Genomic DNA, 18,204 nt, shown 5'->3' on the forward strand with positions numbered 1-18,204 from the left:
CTTTAGTGCCAGTCTGGGCGTTTAACTCCCAATTAGGTGCCAGTTCCGGCGTTTAACGCTGGAATTTCTTGAGGTGACTTTGAACGCCGGTTTGGGCCATCAAATCTTGGGCAAAGTATGGACTATTATATATTTCTGGAAAGCCCAGGATGTCTACTTTCCAACGCCGTTGAGATCGCGCCAATTGGGTATCTGTAGCTCCAAAAACTCCACTTCGAGTGCAGGGAGGTCAGAATCCAACAGCATCTGCAGTCCTTTTGAGTCTCTGGATCAGATTTTTGCTCAGGTCCCTCAATTTCAGCCAGAAAATACCTGAAATCACAGAAAAACACAAAAACTCATAGTAAAGTCCAGAAAAGTGAATTTTAACTAAAAACTAATAAAAATATACTAAAAACTAACTAGATCATACTAAAAACATACTAAAAACAATGCCAAAAAGTGTACAAATTATCCGCTCATCAGTTATCTTGCATTTGTCCTTCCATTGACTTCTTGGTGATTGAATGTTCAATTGGGATGAATTCATCTACTCCCATCCTCACCCGAGCATCTTTACATAGCAAAGAGATTAAGCTTGGGTAAGCCAGTTTGGCTTCAGTGGAGTTCTTGTTTGCAATTGTGTAAATCTCACAAGCAATCAGATGATGAATCTCCACTTCTTTTCCCAGCATAATGCAATGAATCATCACTGCTCTCTTGACAGTTACCTCAGAATGGTTACTCGTGGGCAAAACAGAACGCCCAATGAAGTCTAGCCAACCTCTTGCAACTGGTTTGAGGTCTCCCCTCTTGTGTTGGTTTGGGACACCTTTTGAATTGGTTATCCACTTAGTTCCAGGGAGGTATATGTCCTCTAGAACTTGATCCAACCCCTTATCTGCTCTCACCATTCTCCTATTAAAGGATTCAGGATCATCTTGTAGTTAAGGCAGTTTGAAGACCTCTCTTATTTTGTCCAGATGGAAGTAAATAGTTCTCCCTCTGACCATGGTTCTGAAGGTATGGAAAGTAGTTCTAGTCATTCTCTGCTTATCTGTTAGCCACAAATTTGAGTAGAATTCCTGAACCATGTTTTTTCCAACCTTTGTCTCAGGATTGGCTAGAATTTCCCATCCTCTATTTCGAATTTGCTCTTGGACCTCCGGATATTTGTCTTCTTTCAGATCGAATTTAACTTCCGGGATCACTGACCTTAGACCTATTATTTTGTGGTAATGGTCTGTATGTTCTTTGGTTAAGAACCTCTCTTGACTCCAAAGATTCTTTGGAGTATTCTCTTTCTTGCCTCTTGAATTGGTTTGTTTTCCTTTGGGAGCCATGGTCTTGATGAGCCTTAGCTTAGTGATCACGGAAAAGCACACCAAACTTAGAGGTTTGCTTGCCCTCAAGCAAAAGAAAGGAAAGGGGAGAGAGAGGAGGAGAAGCAAATTCGAATGGTGAAGAGAGGGGGATGGCCGAATGTGTATTTATAAGGGAGGGGGAGGGATTTCGAAAGTTTTGAAAGAGATTTGAGAAGATATGGAAAGAATTTGAGAAAATACTTGAGTTTTTGAAGAAGATTTGGAAAGGATTTGAAAAAGATTTGAGAAATAATTTAGAAAATTGTTGGATTTTTGAAATTTGAGGGTGAATGATGAAAATTTGTAACATGTTTATGTAGAAAATTATGGGTCAAAACATGAAAGTGTGACAAAATTTGAAGTGGAAAGCAAAATCTCCTTCCCCTGCCTTTCTGGCGTTAAACGCCCAGAATGGTATCCATTATGGCGTTTAACGCCCAATTGGTGGCCATTATGGGCGTTTAACGCCCAGCCAGGCGCCCTGGCTGGCGTTAAACGCCAGAAACCCCTTTATCACTAGGCGTTAAACACCCAGAATGGTGCCCATTCTGGCATTTAACGCCCAAAATGGTGCCTTTACTGGCGTTAAACGCCCAGAATGGTATCCATTCTGGCGTTTAACGCCCAGAGTGCCCTTTACTAGTGTTTTCTTGCCAGCAAGCTCCTTTTCTCTGCTTTTTTCAATAAATCCTTTTGTAACTCTGTGAATTCCTTCAATTTCGATGATCAACCTTGAAGAATATTTATCAAACTTTTATTAAGTAAAACAATTAACCTGCTAATGACTGGGTTGCCTCCCAGTAAGTGCTTCTTTATTGTCTTTAGTTGGACCTTTACTGAGACTCATTCAAGCCTCAGTTTTGAGCATTCCTGCTCAAAATTGCTTTCAAGATAATGTTTGATCCTCTGTCCATTAACAAGGAACTTTTTGTCAGAATCAATATCATGAAGCTCAACATATCCATATGGTGACTGGTGCACGAAATTGCAATCACACTTTTGCAATCCCGCACAACTAACCAGCAAGTGCACTGGGTCGTCCAAGTAATACCTTACGTGAGTAAGGGTCGATCCCACGGAGATTGTCGGCTTGAAGCAAGCTATGGTATTCTTGTAACTCTTAGTCAGGATATCAATAATTATCAAGGTTGATTGTAAAAAGCAAAAGAACATGAAATAAGTACTTGTTTTGCAGTAATGGGGAACAGGTTGAGGTTTTGGAGATGCTCTATTTTCTAAGCCTCTACTTTCCTACTGTCTTCTTCTTCAAGCATGCTAGGCTCCTTCCATGGCAAGCTGTATGTAGGATTTCACCGTTGTCAATGGCTACCTCCCATCCTCTCAGTGAAAATGTTCAACGCGCTCTGTCACAGCACGGCTAATCATCTGTCGGTTCTCAATCGGGTTGGAATAGAATCCAGTGATTCTTTTGCGTCTGTCACTAACGCCCAGCCCTTAGGAGTTTGAAGCTCGTCACAGTCATTCAATCCTTGAATCCTACTCAGAATACCACAGACAAGGTTTAGACCTTCCGGATTCTCTTGAATGCCGCCATCAATTCTAGCTTATACCACGAAAATTCTGATTAAGGAATCCAAGAGATATCTACTCAATCTAAGGTAGAACGGAGGTGGTTGTTAGGCAAACGTTCATAGTTGAGAATGATGATGAGTGTCAAGGATCATCACATTCATCCGGTTTAGGAACAAGTGATATCTTAGAATGGAAGCAAGCATGATTGAATGAAAAACAATAGTAATTGCATTAATCCATCAAGACACAGCAGAGCTCCTCACCCCCAACCATGGGGTTTAGAGACTCATGCCGTAGAAGATACAATAAGAAACGTGTAAAGTGTCATGAGGTAAAGATACAATGTCAAAAGATCCTATTAATAGTGAACTAGTAACCTAGGGTGTACAGAAATGAGTAAATGACGTAAAAATCCACTTCTGGGGTCCACTTGGTGTGTGCTTGGGCTGAGCATTGAAGCTTTCATGTGTAGAGACCTTTTCTGGAGTTAAACGCCAGCTTTTATGCCAGTTTGGGCGTTTAACTCCAATTTTTGTGCCAGTTCCGGCGTCAAACGCCGGGAATTCTGAAGCTGATTTGCAATGCCGGTTTGGGCCATCAAATCTCTGACAAAGTATGGACTATTATACATTGCTGGAAAGCCCAGGATGTCTACTTTCCAACGCAATTGAGGGCGCACGAATTGGGTTTCTGTAGCGCCAGAAAATCCACTTCGAGTGCAGGGAGGTCAGAATCCAACAGCATCTACAGTCCTTTTCAGCCTCTGAATCAGATTTTTGCTCAGGTCCCTCAATTTCAGCCAGAAAATACCTGAAATCACAGAAAAACACACAAACTCATAGTAAAGCCCAGAAAAGTGAATTTTAAATAAAAACTAATAAAAAACATACTAAAAACTAAATAAACTGTACTAAAAACATACTAAAAATAGTGCCAAAAAGCGTATAAATTATCCGCTCATCAGTAACACTCATGTAATCACATACGGGCCCCTCCACTGGAATTTCAGTTTTCCTGGGAATAGTCTGAGCCTAGAGTTGAAGAGCAGAACTTTTTGTCCTGGCTGAAAGACTCTGGATGACAACTTCTTGTCATGCCACTTTTTTGCCTTTTCCTTATAAATTTTTGCATTTTCAAAAGCACTGAGTCTGAATTCCTCTAGCTCATTTAGCTGGAGCAATCTTTTTTCACCAGCTAACTTAGCATCCAGGTTTAGGAATCTGGTTACCTAGTAGGCTTTATGTTCCAGTTCCACGGGCAGATGACAGGCCTTGCCATACACAAGTTGGTATGGAGAGGTTCCTATAGGAGTCTTGAATGCTGTTCTGTATGCCCACAGAGCATCATCCAAGCTCTTTGCCCAATCCTTTCTACGGGCAATTACAGTCTGTTCCAAGATTCTTTTTAGCTCTCTATTAGAGACTTCAGTTTGTCCATTTGTCTGTGGATGATACGGAGTTGCTACTTTGTGGCTAATTCCATATCGGACCATAGCAGAGTACAGCTATTTATTGTAGAAATGAGTGCCCCCATCACTGATTAGTACTCTGGGAACACCATACCTGCTGAATATGTGTTTCTGGAGGAATTTCAGCACGGTCTTGGTATCATTATTGGGTGTGGCAATTGCTTCTACCCATTTAGATACATAGTCTACTGCCACCAGAATATAAGTGTTTGATTATGATGGTGGGAAGGGACCCATGAAGTTAATACCCCATACATCAAACAATTCAATCTCTAAGATCCCTTGTTGTGGCATGGCGTAACCATGAGGCAAGTTACCAGCTCTTTGGCAACTGTCACAGTTACGCACAAACTCTCGGGCATCCCTATAGAGAGTAGGCCAGTAGAAGCCACATTGGAGGACTTTAGTGGCTGTTCGCTCACTTCCGAAATGTCCTCCAAACTGTGATCCATGGCAATGCCATAGGATCCTTTGTGCTTCCTCTCTAGGTACACATCTGTGGATCATTCCGTCTACATATCTCTTAAAGAGATATGGCTCATCCCATAGGTAGTACTCTGAAATTAATTTTTTTCTCTGCAAACCATGGTTCTTCCTGAATGGCAAAGAGTTGCTCATCTGGAAAGGTCTCAGAGATCTTAGTAAAGGGGAGGGACGCCCCAGCTACTGGTTCTATCCGGGACAAGTGCTCAGCTACCTGGTTCTCTGTCCCTTTTCTGTCTCTTATTTCTATATCAAACTCTTGCAGAAGCAACACCCATCTTATGAGCCTGGGTTTTGAATCCTGCTTTGTGAGTAAGTACTTAAGAGCAGCGTGGTCAGTGTACACAATCACTTTTGATCCTACTAAATAGGATCTAAACTTATCAATGGCATAAACCACTGCAAGTAACTCTTTTTTGTGGTTGTGTAATTCTTCTGTGCGTCATTTAGAACACGGCTATCATAATAAATGACATGCAGAAGCTTATTGTGCCTCTGTCCCAACACTGCACCAATAGCATGGTCACTGGCATCACACATTAGTTCGAAAGGTAATGTCCAGTCTGGTGCAGAAATGACTGGTGCTGTGACCAGCTTGGCTTTCAGGGTCTCAAACGCCTGCAGACACTCTGTGTCAAACACAAATCGTGTGTCAGCAGCTAGCAGGTCTTAGAGGTTTTGTAATTTTTGAAAAATCCTTTATAAACCTTCTGTTGAATCCTGCATGCCCCAGAAAGCTTCTGATTACACTACAAGAAAAAAGGCCTGTCGGCACCCTTTTTTCTTGCCACGCTTTTAAAGCGTGCCCAAAAGTGGTCTATGGGCACGCTTTTACGAGGGTGGCCACTGATTTGAGATTTGGCCACGTTTTTTTTTGCCACGCTTGACAAGCGTGGCCATAGAAGGAAATCGGCACGCTTTTTCAAGAGTGGCCATTGATTTGAAATTTGGCCACGCTTTTTTTTGCTACGCTTGAAAAGCGTGGCCATAGAGAGTAACCGGCACGCTTAAAAAGCGTGGCTAGTTTGTCTTCTAATAGTCACCTTTTTAAAGCGTACCCATATGCTGTATTTATTTTGGCACCCTACAAAAACGTGCCTATAAAATTTTCTCCCCAAAATTTAATTTCCATACTTATTTAAGCACCCTACAAAAACGTACCAATAGAAGAAGTCCCCCCAAAATTTTAATTTTCCACCCTTTTTTTTCACACTTAACTTTTTGTTTAACCTAGCAGAAGTGATAAGCTCATACATACACTTCACTTCACCACATCTCTACTTTTAACCCTAGCTAGAAGCCGTCGCACCCAGCGGCACTATTCATCACTGCCGATTGCGATAACCGTCGCACCACCCAGCTCGCCTTCATCTAACCCTCACACCCAGCCCTCTCTGCGTCGCACCCTAGTTGTTTCTCAACGGTCTCTCGCACCATCAACGCTGCTCCGTCACGCACCCAGGAATCGGCTCTGCTCTGTCCACGCACCCTCGTTGGACTCAGAACCTCCATCGACGAGGAGAAGAGGAAGAGGAAAACCTTAGAGGAGAACCCCTCCGCCGATTCCGCAATCGAAGCTTTGGAGAAAAAGAGGAAGTACCACGAGTCAATTGAAGAGGAGAAACAAGACTCACACCCTCTGTGTGAGGTGCGGCCACCGCAGCTTTCACCTCCAGAAGAGTCGCTGCTCCGCCTGCGCTTCCCCTACTGCACGCAAGATGAAATGTAAACCCTAATTTTCTTCATCCTAATCTCACTTCTTGCTATTATTATTTGAATGCGTGTATCTCTTATGAATGCTGCTTTTTAGTAATTTGTGTTTGTGGTTTCAATTGGTGAAATTCATGTGCTTTTTCAATTCGTGATTCTATCAGCTTATTTTTGGAGTAAAATTTTCAAATTTGTACTCAAAATGATACATGTTATGTTCTGATAAACTTGATTAGTTTTGATTCCGAGTCAGATTGTGTTCAACTTTTCAGTGTTTTCAGGTTACACTGAAACACTTGACCAGAAATCTGATATTGTGGTCCTTGAAGATGATCATGGCCTCTATGCAATTGATATTCTAGACCCATCCTTGGTAATTTATTCAATTGTTAATTGATTAAACCAATAATCAACAGTTCAACATAGCCTGTTTTATTTTTTGTTATTTTTTGGAAATTTTAATTAAGTGATTTGACTTGATTTTCTGCTATTATGTGAAATGTTGTTGTAGTTTACGAAATGTATACATTTGACCGAGGTATATCATTTCCATGATATGATTGACATGTTTGTTGGGTGTGGCTACAAGAAAGGAACCACATTGCTTGGTTATGGTTATGACTTCAAGCAAATCAATAGGTAAATTGCTCGGCCCCTTCAGCATAATATCAAGTTTAATCAGTGATTTATTTGTTTGTTTAGTGGTTTTCCAAGGGTATTCCACCTTTCAATTATCAAGGAAGGAAACTAATCTCCTTCAGCATAACTATGTGCCTTATTTTTGTTGGTGTTAGCAGAATTGACAAGCTGATGGATGGCCTTAAAGCCAAGTTGTAAACTGCTTGCAAAGCCACTGGTGGAAGGAAAGTTAACTTGTTACTTTTCTTTGTTGATGTTATTTCTGACTTGAATGTAGCTCTAATTAATTTTTATGAATATGTATTTGTTTAATTGTGTAGTTTCTCAGTGCTAGGAGTATTAATGCATTCCGTTAGTGCTCACTGTTGGCTAAAACAATGCTGCAGGTGTAATATGACCTTGTATTGCCTGTGATGAATGTGTTTTTTTTCTTTTCCTTTTAACCAATAATCATTGATCACATACACACTACTTTTGCTGTATATTGCCACAAGACTACGAGAGCATAGGTTTTGTCTTCTCCTCATAAATTTGGAAAGAAATGACTATAAGCTTTTTCACCTAAGGGATATATATGGTTTGGTTAGGTTTTGTGTACTAAATTATAGGTACAAGGGGGAAGGTCCTGGTTCTCTGGATCTGAAAGGTGATAGAAAAGAGCAAATAATATAAGCTCGTGATATGTATGTTGGTTTTGGTTGATTGCCATGTTATGAAATTAGTGTAGCTAGTGGTATGTGACTTGAGGGAATAGAGGTCGTTTAAATGTGTATTGCATTTGGAGGCAGGTTGAGAAAAAAAAAAGACATGGCGTTTCCAGCGGCAGTTTTTATTCTTCCTGCAGGCACTCTTTTCATTCTCTCAGGCCTTATTGTTAACGCAATGTAGGTAATTAATTAAGATCCAATCTGCAAATTGCGTTGTTATATATCCTTTCGCTTTTTTGGTTTATGTTTTATTAGTTCATTTGATATATCGTAGTAAATATCCATTTTTTTTAACTGAGATAGATTTCATTTCAATCCAATATGAAATGCCAATAGGCACTGAGGCAGAGAATAAAAAATGCCAATAGCAATGCAGATTGCTAGGTATTCAAGTTTCTTTTCAGCTTCAAATTATGCCTCGTTCAGGTTTTTCGAAGTTGATTGTGATTTCTTTCTTTTGTATTCTCTTCAGGGAGTTCCATTACAAATAAATCACAAAACTCCTCCGCAACCAGCTGCTCGCCTCTATCTCGTGGTTCTGCTAGCCTCTGTCTCGCGGTTCTGCTCGCCGTGCTGCTCGAAGGTTAGTGCTCAGTTGTGCTGTTTTACTGCTAACATGATTTTTATTTTGAAAAACTTATTACATGTTCCTACTCTTGAAAAGAACTTAATCAGTGTTTTCAAATTTTGTTTAGATAACAATGTGTTTTTCAAATTTTATACGTTCTCAAAAATCAAAATGCTGATGTATAAAAATGAATTAAAATTTATTATGCATTCTTGCTAAATGCTAATACGAAACACCCGTTTTCAAGGTTTTTTCCTTTATTTTTTTTTTTTGAAAAATCCATTTTGTCCATATTGTTAAAGTTCCGGAGTTACTGTGAATGGATTAAACCTTAATGGTAATTAAGCAAATACTTAGTTCAATTTGTCAATCATTATATCAAATATACAAAAAACTTATCAAATACTTACAAAGAGACGAGATATATATGATGTGATATTAATATGAAAATCCATTTTGAGTGTTCAGTCTTATAGCAACATTGGAAAACTCTAACTGCAAAATACTAAAGTTGGAAAACTCTAAGGAGGTGCTCCTTTAAGGGATACTTAAACTGTTAAACAAGATCTATATGTTTTTGAGAACATGTATATACCTAGACAGATTAATGAATCCAAAGTATTTCAATCTTTAATGGAACCTTGAACCCAAACGTCTCATTTCAACTTTGGCTAAATTTTTTTGGACAGATATCTATTAGTAGTTGGTTGCAGTAATTATATTTTAATAGTTCAGATTCATGGGATTATTCGGGTTATTTTCATTTTTTGGTCCGCTTGTTAGTTTTGTATTTTTGTGGTGTACTAGCATGCTTTGAATTGAAACTCACTTATGTCTTTACTCTTTAACAGTTCTTTTATTTTTCCAGTTGATGATTGAAATTGATACTGGGTAAATACTTCCGTTTGTGTTTATAGCTTAGCTTGATGTGTTGTTTGAGTGTGGTGCAGCAATTTGCTATGAAACTATGAATAAGGAGTTTAAAAGGGGGAAATTGCAATGTTGTTTTATTGTATTCAGAATGTGGTTGGTTTTGTGCTTTCTTACTGTTACTTGAGATTAGGGTTTGAAATTATGCAAATTTACTTTAGATGAAGTTCTTTCATACATTTACTGTTCTGTGCATAGTTCATTATTGAGAGGGGGTGGTAGATTTACAAATCAATTTTCTTCTTTCTAGATACTAGAGAGGGAGCAATATCTTTTTGATTATACCATTGAACTTTATTATAACTTGTATGTTCTTCACTTTTTTGTGTTGCTTTTGCTTATGCTGAAATTAATAGAATAGGTCTATAATTACTACATATAGTGTCAACTTATGTTCTAAACAATTTTTGATGATATCTGCAGGATGATGAGAGCCACAATCACACACAGAGAGTTTTAAAGCAAATGGTAGCAAGAGTTCTTCCCACATCAACTTTTTGTTAATCATAGTTCTGCTGTATATCACTTTTTGGTTTTCCATCCTTCATATCTTTGGGAATATTACAGTTTTAATTTAAATTATTATTATAGCATGTAAATAATTCATGTAAATCAATAAAAAATCAATTCTTATGCCTTCTAATTTTCTCTTTTTAATTATTATTATAGAATTGTAATTTTTTAATTATTATTATGCATTCTAATTTTCTCTTTTTTTTTTAATTTGACAAAGGAATAGGCCACGCTTTGAAAGCGTGGCAAAAGGCTTTAGTGGGAAAGCCACGCTTTTAAAAGCATGGCTGTATGTGCTCTATCGGCACGCTTTCAAAGCGTAGCCAAAACCAACTTTCTTGGCACGCTTCAAAAGTGTGGCGATATGTGAACTTTTCGGTACGTACCGATAGATTAACATCTATGGCCACGCTTTTAAGCGTGGCAAGAGTTGAAAGCGTGGCCAAAAGAAAAGCGTGCCGATAGATCTACAAAAGCGTGGCGATAGAGCAACCGGCACGCTGGCAGATGTGACCCTTTCAAAAGCGTGCCGATAGCTCAAAAAGCGTGGCGAAAAGCTATTGGCACGCTTTTTAGCACTTTTTGGTACGCTTTAAAAGCGTGGCAGAAAGCTTATTTTCTCGTAGTGTTGCCTTAACATTGGCAGGTGGTGGTAATTTTTCAATTACTTCTACCTTTGCTTAATCTACCTCTATTCCCTTGCTTGAAATTTTGTGCCCAAGGACAATTCCTTCAGTCACCATAAAGTGACATTTCTCCCAGTTTAAGACCAGGTTAGTCTCTTGGCACCTTTTCAGGATAAGTGCTAGATGATCAAGACAGGAGCTGAATGAGTCTCCAAATACTGAGAAGTCATCCATGAAGACTTCCAGGAACTTCTCTACCATATTAGAGAAGATGGATAGCATGCACCTCTGAAAAGTTGCAGGTGCATTGTGGTGCACGAAATTGTGATCATCAATAGCGCCATCAACATGGTACGCTCAATTGCAATCTCAGCTCTTTATCACAACTTTGCACAACTAACCAGCGAGTGCACTGGGTCGTCCAAGTAATATACCTTACGCGAGTAAGGGTTGATCCCACGGAGATTGTTGGTATGAAGCAAGCTATGGTCATCTTGTAAATCTCAGTCAGGCGGATTCAAATGGTTATGGAGGATTAATGACTAAAAGATGAATAAAACATAAAATAAAGATAGAGATACTTATGTAATTCATTGGTGAGAATTTCAGATAAGCGAATGGAGATGCTTTGTCCCTTCCGTCTCTCTGCTTTCCTAATGTCTTCTTCCAATCCTTCTTAATCCTTTCCATGGCAAGCTGTATGTTGGGCATCACCGTTATCAGTGGCTACAGTCCCGTCCTCTCAGTGAAAATGTTCAACGCGCTCTGTCACAGCACGGCTAATCATCTGTCGATTCTCAATTAGGTTGGAATAGAATCCAGTGATTCTTTTGCGTTTGTCACTAACGCCCAGCCTTCAGGAGTTTGAAGCTCGTCACAGTCATTCAATCCTTGAATCCTACTCAGAATACCACAGACAAGGTTTAGACCTTCCGGATTCTCTTGAATGCCGCCATCAATTCTAGCTTATACCACGAAGATTCTGATTAAGAAATCCAAGAGATATCCACTCAATCTAAGGTAGAACGGAGGTGGTTGTCAGGCACACGTTCATAGGTGAGAATGATGATGAGTGTCACGGATCATCACATTCATCAAGTTGAGGAACAAGTGATATCTTAGAACAAGAATAAGCCAAATTGAATAGAAGAACAATAGTAATTGCATTGATACTCGAGGTACAGCAGAGCTCCACACCTTAATCTATGGTGTGTAGAAACTCCACCGTTGAAAATACATAAGAACAAGGTCTAGGCATGGCCGAATGGCTAGCCTCCCAATGATCTAAGAACTAGACGTCCAAAGATGATCCTCAGATCTAAAGTGATTAAAAGATTAAAAATGATCCAAAGATGAAAAATACAATAGTAAAAGGTCCTATTTGTAGATAACTAGTAGCTTAGGGTTTACAAAGATGAGTAAATGACATAAAAATCCACTTCCGGGCCCACTTGGTGTGTGCTTGGGCTGAGCGTTGAAGCTTTCATGTGTAGAGACTTTTACTGGAGTTAAACGCCAGCTTTTGTGCCAGTTTGGGCGTTTAACTCCCATTCTTGTGCCAGTTCCGGCGTTAAACGCCAGAATTCTTGAGCTGATTTGGAACACCTGTTTGGGCCATCAAATCTCGGGCAAAGTATGGACTATTATACATTCCTGGAAAGCCCAGGATGTCTACTTTTTAACGCAGTTGAGAGCGCGCCAATTGGGCTTCTGTAACTCCAGAAAATCCACTTCGAATGCAGGGAGGTCAGAATCCAACAACATCTGCAGTCCTTTTCAGCCTCTGAATCATATTTTTGCTCAGGTCCCTCAATTTCAGCCAGAAAATACCTGAAATCACAGAAAAATACACAAACTCATATTAAAGTCTAGAAAAGTGAATTTTAACTAAAAAATAATAAAAATATAATAAAAACTAACTAAAACATACTAAAAACATACTAAAAACAATGCCAAAAAGCGTATAAATTATCCGCTCATCACAACACCAAACTTAAATTGTTGCTTGTCCCCAAGCAACTGAAAATCAAATAGGATAAAAAGAAGAGAATGTGCAATGAATTCCAAAACCATCTATGAAGATCAGTATTAATTAGATGAGCGGGGCTTTTAGCTTTTTTGCCTCTGAACAGTTTTGGCATCTCACTTTATCCTTTGAAATTCAGAATGATTGGCTTCTATAGGAACTCAGAATCCAGATAGTGTTATTGATTCTCCTAGTTAAGTGTGATGATTCTTGAACACAGCTACTTTATGAGTCTTGGCCGTGGCCCAAAGCACTCTGTCTTCCAGTATTACCACCGGATACATACATGCCACAGACACATAATTGGGTGAACCTTTTCAGATTGTGACTCAGCTTTGCTAGAGTCCCCAATTAGAGGTGTCCAGGGTTCTTAAGCACACTCTTTTTGCCTTGGATCACGACTTTATTTTTACCCTTTCCTTTTGGTTTAAAGGGCTATTGGCTTTTTTTTTGCTTTCTCTCTTTTTTTTTCGAACATAATTGATGGTGTTTTTGCGGAAAACAAATTTTCCAACACACAAATCCAACCGGCAAGTGTACCGGGTCGCATCAAGTAGTAATAACTCACTTAGAGTGAGGTCGATCCCACAGGGATTGATGGATCAAGCAACTTTAGTGGGTGATTAGTTTAGTCAAGCTAACATTGAAGTGAATTGTGTGAAGTTGATCAACAGAAAGTAAATTGCAGGAATGATAAAGTTGCAGAATCTAAATGGGCAGAAAACTTAAAGAGCAAGAAAGTAAAATAGCAAAATCTTAAATGACAAGAAATGTAAATTGCATCAAATGTAAAGGGGATTGGGTGCAAGAAATTTAAAGGAAAGCAATACAAGTTAAAGAGCAATCAAGCAGAGAATTAAAAGATGAAATAAGTGCAGCAGATTTAAACAGAAATGGAAAATTGCTTGAAGAAGCAGCACAGAATGTAATTCAGCTCAATTGTGAAATTTAAAGAGACAAGATCTCAGGGAATCAATGAGACTAGAAAACAAGTCTAGATCTCAATTCCTTCCTTGATCAAAGTAGAAAGTAGATTGAAGAATAAAGAAAGATGGAAGCAGTAAATGAGAACGCAGATTCAACTTTTAATTCTTAGAAATTATGCAGAAGATGAACAAAGATGGATTTCAGATTAAAGATTGAAACAGAATTCCTCCAACCTCAATCCAAAATTTCAAAACAACAATGGAAACTAAGAGAGAGCTCTCAAATCCTAATACTCCTTAGTGGAGCTAGCCTTCTTTCCGATGGAGCTCTCCCCTCTGAAATGAGAGTGATGCCTTTATATAGGCTTTTCAAAGTAAAATGAAATTGAAATTAAAACAAATTACAAAAATGAAAATCCTAATTTAATTGATCCATGTGCCTTTGAGTGATGATGTGGGCTTTGCTTGCTTTGGATTTGAGGAGAGATGGGTCTTGGATGGCCTTGGTTCAATTGGTGAAGATTTGAGTTCAAAGGGAATTTGAATTGAATTTTGGCCCATGGGTGTTCCCAGGAGGCTGCCCTGCCCTTGTGGAGGGCAGAGCAGGGAAATTGTGCGTGCCAAGTATGGGATAGGCATTTAGGATGCTGCCCTGCCCTTGTGGAGGGCAGGGCAATGTTGTCATGGTGCGTGCCATGCTTCCCTGGGCCGTGTCAAAGTGATGCGCGCAAGCTCCCTTGTGTGTAGCGCTCCCCACTTCCCCTTAGGTGCTTGGTTCGAAACCCGTGGGTGGCACTTGGAGTTGATTTTTCTTGGATTTTCTTCAAGAAGAGCACGACATTGCCCTGCTCTCCAAGAGGGCAGAGCACAAATTTAAACGCTACTTTGCTTTGGAGTGAGGCTCCAGCTTCGAGCCTTGGTGGAAGTACTTTGGTTTATTTTTGCTTATTTTTGCCCCTTAAAGATGCCTTTCGTTCCTGCCTCAATTGTACGCCAAATATGGATTGCTATATATCGTTGGAAAGCTCTGAATGTCAGCTTTCCAACGCAACTAAAAGCACATCAATTGAACGTTTGTAGCTCAAGTTATAGCCCTTTCAAGGAGGCATGGTCATGTTGTGAGCGCCCAGATTTTACCTTAGCGAAAATTCTTGCTTCCAACCTCACTTTACATCACGATTCTGCCCTGCCCTTGGCAAGAGCAGGGCAGTGTGTGCTGATTGCTTATTCTTTATTAATTTGGTCATGGGCCACGCTTTTAAAAGCGTGGCCTAAGCCTCCAAAGTATGCTCCAACTTCAAAGTGTGTCCCAAAGCTCTTTTTTCTCCTTTTTTTGTGCTTTTTTGCTTCTTTTTCTTCTTATTTCCTACAAGGTTTATAAAATTAAAATATCAAGGAAATATATCATTTAAGTACAAAAGTATTCAATATTTAAGCACAAATCATCAATTTCTTGTATGAAAAAGCATAGAAAAATAGGTATATGATGACATGTCATCACAACACCAAACTTAAACCTTGCTTGTCCCCAAGCAAGAAAAGAATCATGCAATAGAAATTGACAATCCAAGGTAAGAAGAGTAGCAAGTTAATGTTCATGGCAAGCTAGTTTTCTATGCATGCTACAATTACAAAAGATATGTAAATGATTGATGCTTCTATCTAGCTTATTTTATGAAATCTTTTTCTTATAATTCTTCCTTGAAACAAGCTTTTGATTTTATTTTTATTTTTTTTAGCTTCTCCTTTTGGGTGCTTTGCCCCATGAGTTGATAACAAAGCTACGACTTCTAAATGCTTTGTTTTCAAGTATTACCACTTGATACATAAGCACCACAAGCATTTAATTAGAGGACTTCATTAAGCTCATTTTTCTTTTCTTTTCTTGACTCTCTAATCATTGATGCTCAGAGCCTTAAGCTTTGAGGGAGTGCTTTTGCACTTGAGCCTAGCCTTGACTTCTAAGTGTTTTGTTTTCAAGCATTTGGCTTGATACATAAACACCACAAGCACTTAGCAAATAAATTGCCATTGGTACTCAGAGCCTTCAGCTTTCTCATTCCTTCCCTTTTTCTTTTCTTGCTTTAATTGTATTTGCTTCTTTAAGGTTTTCATGATTTTAAAATATTTCACAAAATGTACTAGATGAAAAACTTCAATTAAATAAAATCCAATGCAATTGAGCAACAATTAATCATACTAGCTTTCCAATACTTGTATGCACATGCTAAAATCTTCTTTAATTCCTTGTTTGTTTATGATCATGATGCTTTTTTTGCTTTTGAATTCACAAAACTCAAGTTGGTAGTCATAATGTCACAACAACATATTTCAAATCAAATTCAAGCTATGCTTAGTCATACACACATGTAAACAGAAAAGATGAAGACAATCATGCAATTTAGAGTGCTGGAAACAAAGAAGAGGAAAAGGAACTCTACAACCTTGTAGCTCATCTTCATTGCTGTTGTCCTTTTTCTCTATTCTTCCCTTTTCCTTGCCAAACTTAGAGTGCTTGCTCATCCTCAAGCAACAATTAGAACAATGGCTATGGGCTAAGATGGATCATGAATGTCTTACACAATGAAATATTAGTAGCACATGTGTTTCAAGCAAGCAAAATTGAGGATAACAATCAAGGCACGGAGAAACAAAAACACTATGATTGCAAACATAAGATGGTGTGCATGATACATTGCATAAAAAAAATATAAGTGGCACACCAAACTTAGTGTGACACTTTCACTTGGAATTGATGCAAGTATCTTGTAAGGATTGGAATCAAATTTTGTTGCATAGCAACACCAAACTTAGAATACGACCATATGTCAATTTATTTGAATTAAAACTAAACAAAAGAAACTGTTATATGTTAAATACAATCACCAAGCCAAGAATCTGTCATTAATAAAGCTCTCTTGGTAATGTATTAACAAACACAGTAAATAAGCAAACTAAAATAAAAGCATTAAAAACAAAGAATTAACTAAAGTAAACAGAATAACAAAATATCAAACCAAAAGAAAATTAACACTGCAAAGACATTATGGTTATGCAGACAAGTGGTGTTGCTGAATGATTTGCATAGAAAAATAGGTGGCACACCAAACTTAGAATCTTGGTGTGTCACTTTCATTTTTTTGATTTGATGCAATCATCCAAAAAGATTGAAAACAATGTGTTGCATAGCAACACCAAACTTAGAATGTAACCATATGCCAATTTATTGAATTTAAACAAAGCAAAGAAAGAAAACAAAGCAGAGAAGAGAAATTATACCTACGGTTGGGTTACCTCCCAACAAGTGCTCTTTTAGTGTCATTAGCTTGACATGTTGTTCTTTACTTTCTTCCTCTTCTTCCAGTTTGTTAGGAGGTATGACCTCAAGGGGGGAAAAGTTTCAGCTATTGTCCCTTCTCTTGGCCTCTTTTCAGCAAGCTTCCTTTTGCAAATGGCTTGATTGATCTTGCTTGCTGGAGTAGGGACAGAATTGGTGTTCTTGCTAGTTGCCTTCACTCTTTTGGATTCAAGACTTGGTTGCTGTGTGATTATTGGAGTTTCGTATTCATCCAAAGCTTTTTGAATTGGTGGTTCCATGAGCTTTTCTTCTATGTACTTCTCTGCTTCACTTGAGTTTAAATTTTCTGGAATGACTTCCTCACTTTCTTGCTCCTCCACTCCTTTCTTTGCACCCAACATTTGACTTAATAGTTCTTTTATGGCGGAGGTTTGTTGTTCTTCCCAAGATTTCTTCATCTCCTCTTCATATTTTTCGATCACAGATTCAAGGGAAGTTTGTGAGGGTTGTGAATGTTCATGTTCCTTTGTCACCTCAAGTAGCGTTTGTGAATATAAAATCCTTGGCTCATGTCCCTCATCCTTCATTGCAATTTCACTTGACACAGGGACCTTTTGTTTTTGTTTTTCCATTTTCTCCTTCCATGCTTTCGACAATTGGCCTAACTGCACTTCCATATTTTTGAGGGAGTTCTCTTGTTCTTTCTGGTACTTCTCTTTCTCCTCCGCAAATCTTTTGAGCATGGACTCAAGCTTTGAGATTCTTTGGCTATTGGAAGTTTGTGTGAGTGGTAAGTTTTGAAAGGTGCTTTTTGTTGAAGCATGGTCAAGTGATGATTTCTTTGGATGAATATCATATGGAGCATTAGAATTCCTTTCCCAGCCACCATTGGAATTATGACTTGCATCATTTTGTGGTGGAGGGAAATATCCCATATGGTTTTCTTGCTCATCTTGTGTCTGTGAAGCAAATCTCCATGGATTGGAGTGCTTAGAATTTGTATTTTCTTGGTGATATTCCCAACCACCATTAGAGATTGGTGATGGCGGGTGATATCCCATAAAATTTTGTTTGACCATAAGATGAGTTGAACTCCATTTGTATTTTGTAAACATCAATGAAATTTGAAATTCATGTCACAGAGGAAGAATTTCTTAGTGACGCAATAGCTCAAACACCTTGCTATCAATTTAAAACAGAGAACAAAAACAAAAAAATGCTTGATCTAGACTTCTCACCCACTTAATCATTGTTGATCTAATCAATCCCCGGCAACGGCGCCAAAAACTTGATGTGCGGAAAACGATCCGACAAAAAACTCACCGGCAAGTGTACCGGGTCGCATCAAGTAATAATAACTCACATGAGTGAGGTCGATCCCACAGGGATTGAAGGATTGAACAATTTTAGTTTAGTGGTTGGTTTAGTCAAGCG

General features: G+C 38.7%; 1 protein-coding gene across 9 annotated transcripts; it reads left to right on the forward strand.

Moving 5' to 3' along the window:
• The first annotated feature begins 5,989 nt into the window (after window positions 1–5,989).
• Window positions 5,990–10,017, forward strand: LOC130932633 (uncharacterized). 9 transcript variants are annotated; one of them, XR_009067504.1, is made up of 7 exons: window positions 5,991–6,552; window positions 6,819–6,910; window positions 7,049–7,176; window positions 7,335–8,064; window positions 8,187–8,267; window positions 8,356–8,466; window positions 9,805–10,017. XR_009067504.1 is itself a non-coding variant. In XM_057861991.1 (2 exons), the coding sequence occupies exons 1-2, from the start codon at window positions 8,242–8,244 to the stop codon at window positions 9,883–9,885; spliced, it is 306 nt and encodes a 101-aa protein (XP_057717974.1). In that variant the 5' UTR covers window positions 8,220–8,241; the 3' UTR covers window positions 9,886–10,017. The 9 variants fall into 9 exon arrangements, 1 of the variants encoding a protein (XP_057717974.1); XR_009067507.1 differs by having other exon boundaries at window positions 5,992–6,552; window positions 8,220–8,267; XR_009067506.1 differs by having other exon boundaries at window positions 5,992–6,552; window positions 7,335–8,060.
• Window positions 10,018–18,204: the final 8,187 nt, after the last annotated feature.

Source organism: Arachis stenosperma, chromosome 6 (genome assembly GCF_014773155.1).
Source record: "Arachis stenosperma cultivar V10309 chromosome 6, arast.V10309.gnm1.PFL2, whole genome shotgun sequence".
In the NCBI taxonomy this organism is placed as follows: Eukaryota; Viridiplantae; Streptophyta; class Magnoliopsida; order Fabales; family Fabaceae; genus Arachis; species Arachis stenosperma.